A 5,747-nucleotide genomic window follows, 5' to 3' on the forward strand; every position below is an offset into this window, starting at 1 on the left:
TGGTGTTTAATGTCCCTTATTCGCTTGATTCCACGGAAGTAGGCTTGATAGTTAATTTGGGAAGCCATTGATAACTTGGAAGAGACCTTTGGTATTATTATTAGGGATTGCTTTTCTTCTTGTCAATTGATTTATATATTGGGGGTAGATTTATTAATTTATCAATCATAATCGTGGTAATGCTTGATCTTGGATGCTTTAGTTTATTGATTAATATTTCCTCTAGTTAATTGTGTTATTTAATATATTAGTTGATTATTATCATCCATTATTGATTGGTGACGTGCTTAGTGATTAATTGAGTCTGATTAATTGAATGAACCATAGTCTCTTGGGATTCGATCCTTACTTGCCCTACTACACAGTTAGAAGGAATAGTTAGGTTATTTTTGTTAGGTACGCGATAAGCCTATCAAATTTTGGCGCCGTTGCCGGGGACTAACGGTTTTCATCTAATTATTTGTGATTCGTTTTTGCTAAGATTTTGGTTTGTTGCTTTGGCTATTATTAACTTCTTTTTCTCTTATGAGTTGATGATATACATGCCTTGGAGATGGATGATTTATTGTCACGTCTTGCATCTGGCCATTGTTCTTGTTATTATCTTTATCATGAAAACCCTGATTGCCCTTATAGTGAGTATTTTGTTCGAGCTCCGGATGATTTTAGAATCTTTCCATTCATATATGATTATTCTAAAAAACGGTTTGTTCTAAATGAAATTTATTGGAGGATTCATGATGAATATTATCATAATTTGTATAATACGTCGGAGGAAGAATCATTTGTTGAAAAACCGATGGTTAAAGAGTCATTGGTTATAGAATCAGTGGTTGAGGTATCATTGGTTCCAATAGAAGAAGAATCATTAGTTGTAGAACCATTGGTTGAAAAGTCATTGGTTGTAGAACCAATGGTTGAAAATTTTTTTTCTTTTGCTAATGAACTTATTCGTGAGCGTAAAATAATAGAGACGTTATTGGGTGATGATAAAGAACAAGACTACCTCCATGTTCGTTCTATTAATTCTAAATTTTTAGCGGAGGAAGCAGAAGGTTGTGGTGTATCTTCATCTTTTTCTTTTGATTTTTCTTTTTACCTTGAGTTATCTTTGTGTGCTCCTAATCTTTTCTATGTAAGGATTACTGTGCTTGCAATTGAGCCCTATATAGTGCTTAATGAAATGTTTGCAGGAGCGTATGATAAGTTACTCAAGGCGTTAAATTCTTCTGATGGAAGGAGAATGGTCAAGCTTAAGACCTTGATAAACTAGCGCTTTGCGGGAGGCAACCCGTATTTCATTATTTTTATTTTAGTCTTTTCTAATTTTTGTGTGTTTTCATTTTTCTTTGATTCTTAGAGAGGTAAGGAGAGTACATCTTATGCTTGTGGGAGTTCTCTTGGTGCAGATTTTGATCTAAAAGGCTGATTTAAAAGGAGAAGAATTCGCTGGACTGCGTTCGAGTTCGATCAGGAAGAGCTCGCCCGATCGGGCGCGCGTATGGATCAGCAAAACTGCTCAATTTCGACAGGCCATAACTTTCTGGTTAATTATCGGATTTTTTTTATGTGACCTATCGTTGGAAAGATCTTTAAGTATACTTTCCAATGCAATTAGAATCACTGCATTATATTTTATACATCAAAAGTTATGATCAAAACAGTGCACATGACTCAATTTTATTCTTTTTCCTACTAACACTTTGTTTCGTTTTTGCTCAATTTTGTTCCAAAGAGATGCATTGCAATCCTCGAGGCTTTGGTGACATTATTTTGGGTGATGATGAAGATGAGGTTTGACTACAAGTTTCCCTTTAAGACAATGAGGACATTGTCTGATTTAGCTTGGGGGGAAGTTCTTGTGTACACAAGGTACATCTTTCACTCTCTCTTTCTACTTTAGTGTGTTTTCACTAGCAGTAAGGTTTAATGCTTTCTTCTGGAAAAAGAAATGAAAAATAAAAGAATCATGATAATGAACGGCCAACGGCCATTGAACTACTTCCCTGTGCCCCTATCCTTTATGCCAAAAGGTTTTGATTTATTTTCGATTGAAAGACTTGCATAGTGGACTAAAAGATCATGATTTGACCTTGAATTTGTTGATCCCTAGTAGGAGTCAAGGTTATTTAACTATGTATGATTCAGGAGCTTGACTGTGTTAACCGTGAGGCTTGAGCCTTATATATTCATTCTTGTGTGTGTTTAGTTCCTGGTGTAGCATTGATCTTAGTTTTGACTTTAGACTCTTAGTAGTGTGTCGTAATGCATTGCACGTGCACATTGAAATGACGAAGGCCATGTTCATTAGGTAGCCTCCAGACAAAATTAGAACATCAGTTCCCTTCTTGCTTACCCATGTTGTAGCTTGACTATATTTTTCATTAACTCCACAAAAATTACCCCTTGGCCCCAATTTGATTACTTTTCCCAAGTCTAGCTTGGGGGAGCTATTTTATGCGGTATTTTTGCGTGATTCTGTTTCAAGTTGCAATTGATGCGAAAATATTGAAAAGAAAAGGAAGAAGAAGAGAAAAAGTGAGAAAAGGAGGTTTGATTGAATTACTTGAAAAAAAAAAAGTAACATTTCTTGAAAAAGAAAGAGAGAAATAAAGAAAAGAAAGAAAAATATTTGGAAAAAGTTTCAAATGAAAAATTGTTGGATTGAAATAAAAAAAAATAAAAAAGATAAAAAAAAAAAAAATAAAGAAATGAAGCAAACAAGTAAAAGAAGGTTGAAGAGTTGAGAATGTAGGTGGATGAGATGATGGTTGTGTTTTCATTGTAATTGGGTTTGTGTTTCATTGATCGAAGTTGATGAATCGAGGTGTGACTCATCGCATTTGATAGTTCCCCCCGGTTAGACTATTATAGCTCTCATTCCCCAAATTATTGTCCTACCCATTCTTATTCCCGACCTACGTTACAAGCTTCACAAAGTCCTTCCGATCTTCGTGCATAGCATTGCGTTCATGTGAATTGAGTCTTTTGTCAAAATGCTGGAGTATATGTTGCATTTCAAGTCGACATTGACTAGGTTGAGCGTTATTATAACCCTCTAAACACGCGAGTGTTGTGAGATGGGGGGATTGCATTGTTGGTGGGGATGGTGAGAGATCGAGCTCATTTTTAGCTCGCCACATAAAAAGTGTGTTGAGTGACCACCGATGTGAGATACTCTAGTCTTCGATTCTTGAATTATAAATGGTTGGTCTCATTTGACGATTAATTAGGTGGATCGACGGTTTGAGTAATTTGATTGGTTGATTAGGATGCATGCTCGTTTGATTTCGATTTTGAATCCTTGTTTGATTTTGCATTATGGGGTGAAGCATGTTGTTTGGTTGTTGATTGTTGTTGATTATTGTTAATTGTCTTGCTTGAGGACAAGCAAGAGTTTAGCTTGGGGGAATTTGATAAGTCCTATTTTGCACATGTTTTAGGTGGGTATCTAAGCTCATTTTATTACAAAATTAGAGATCTTTGGTGCATATTTGCATTATTTGCTTAAGTTGTGCTCTACTACTCTTCGTTTGTGTGTTTTGATGAATTTCAGGTGATTTATATGCAAATGGAGTATGGTTGGCTAATATTGAGTATAATAATCATGGAGTATGAAAACATATTGCTTAAGAATATCAAATCATGTGTTCGAGACGAACTTGAGTGAAAATGAAGCAAAACGTTGATGAAATACTTGACAAATATGACACCTGTTCACTATTATGCTCATAACTTTTGATATACAAATGATAATGGAGTGATTCAAATTGCATTGGAAAGTAGACTTGAAGACCTTTCCAACGATATATTACACGCCTCAAACAGAGCTCCGGATATGAAGTTATGACTGATTTAAGATGAGTTAAATACAAACTATTTGCTGCAGCCTCTACGTGCCCGATCGGGCATGGTCCGCCCGGTTGGACCGGGCACATAGGAGTTAGATGATTTTTGGTATTTTCGAAGGTAGAAAGCAATTTATGAAGACCGCCCCACGCGCCCGATCGGGCAAGGTCAGCCCGGTTGGACCGGGCACGTGGTGGAAGAAGTGCTACGAAGGAAAGCAACTCCGTACTCTCACCGCCCGATCGGGAGGTGCTTGCCCGGTTGGACCGGGCACAGTTATGCGACACTCCGTATTATTATTTTCTTATTTTTAGGTCATTAAGGGTATAAATACCCCTTGTAATCTTCATTAGAAAGAAGTTTTAAGTTTTCCATTATTCCTCTTTCTCTCTCTAGAGTTCTAGTTTATTACTTTGAAGCAATTTTAATTCTTTCCATTAGATTTGAGCATTGTTTTTCAACAATTTAATTCCTTTCAATTGAAGAATCCTTGGTATTCACTTCTACTTCATTCTCTTTCAATTATAATTGCTTTTCAATTATGTTTTCCATATTCATGATTGTTATTGTTTCTTTCAATATGTGTGAGTAGATTTTCTATTCCAAGATCTAGGGTAGCCCAATTATGATTGATGCATGAATTAAAACTTTAAATTCCCCAATAATAATCCCAATTGACATGCTTAATTGATTGTGTTTATGCCAATACTAGATTAGGAATAATTAGTATTGTTATCATCCCTTTGTTCTTATTGCAACGGAAGTTGGGTATTAACGGGATTAGGTTATTCCAATTAAGGGTTTGAAGATCATCACGGAAGTAGATGATTGAATAATTAGGAATCTAGGCATGGTGTTTAATGTCCCTTATTCGCTTGATTCCACGGAAGTAGGCTTGATAGTTAATTTGGGAAGCCATTGATAACTTGGAAGAGACCTTTGGTATTATTATTAGGGATTGCTTTTCTTCTTGTCAATTGATTTATATATTGGGGGTAGATTTATTAATTTATCAATCATAATCGTGGTAATGCTTGATCTTGGATGCTTTAGTTTATTGATTAATATTTCCTCTAGTTAATTGTGTTATTTAATATATTAGTTGATTATTATCATCCATTATTGATTGGTGACGTGCTTAGTGATTAATTGAGTCTGATTAATTGAATGAACCATAGTCTCTTGGGATTCGATCCTTACTTGCCCTACTACACAGTTAGAAGGAATAGTTAGGTTATTTTTGTTAGGTACGCGATAAGCCTATCAGACCTCATCTCCCATAAGCTTAATGTTGACCCAACGTGTCGACCAGTTAAGCAAAAGAAGCGGAATTACTCCGCTAATAAGAACCGAGACATCGCAGCCGAGGTCAAAAAATTGCTAGAGGCAGGCTTCATCGAACCTTGCCAATATCCAGAATGGCTGGCAAATGTGGTGATGGTTCAGAAGGCCAATGGTACCTGGAGGATGTGCGTTGACTTCACGGACCTAAATAAGGCTTGTCCGAAGGATTTCTATCCCTTGTCGAGGATCGATCAGCTAGTCGATTCGACAAGTGGCCATGCCTTGCTTAGTTTCATGGACGCATTCTCGGGGTATCATCAGATCTTCATGCACCCCGACGATCGAGCAAAGACAACATTTGTCACGAACGCTGGGGTGTACAATTACAAAATGATGCCCTTCGGATTGAAAAATGCAGGGGCAACCTATCAAAGGCTGGTGGATCAAGTTTTTGCCGATCAAAGGGCCGAAACATGGAAGTCTATGTCGACGATTCGATCGTCAAAAGCAAAAAACCTGAGGACCATGTTAAGGACCTGGTTGAAACTTTCGCCACCTTAAGGAAGCATCAAATGAAGCTGAATCCGAAGAAGTGTGTCTTTGGCGTGAAGTCA

The 5,747-nt window shown here is 36.8% G+C and overlaps 1 protein-coding gene across 1 annotated transcript; it reads left to right on the top strand.

The window, feature by feature from the left end:
- The first annotated feature begins 405 nt into the window (after positions 1–405).
- LOC110730871 lies at positions 406–1,775 on the top strand. The gene is made up of 2 exons (XM_021910704.1): positions 406–1,546; positions 1,736–1,775. Exon 1 carries the CDS (start codon positions 554–556, stop codon positions 1,271–1,273), a length of 720 nt encoding a protein of 239 aa, XP_021766396.1. The 5' UTR covers positions 406–553; the 3' UTR covers positions 1,274–1,546; positions 1,736–1,775.
- The last annotated feature ends 3,972 nt before the right edge of the window (positions 1,776–5,747 follow it).

The sequence above is a fragment of the Chenopodium quinoa genome, unplaced genomic scaffold (assembly GCF_001683475.1).
Source record: "Chenopodium quinoa cultivar QQ74 unplaced genomic scaffold, ASM168347v1, whole genome shotgun sequence".
Lineage (NCBI taxonomy): Eukaryota > Viridiplantae > Streptophyta > Magnoliopsida > Caryophyllales > Amaranthaceae > Chenopodium > Chenopodium quinoa.

Coding starts and splice junctions, on each gene's coding strand:
- LOC110730871 (XM_021910704.1), top strand. CDS start 554: ATGGATGATTTATTGTCACGTCTTGCATCTGGCCATTGTTCTTGTTAT.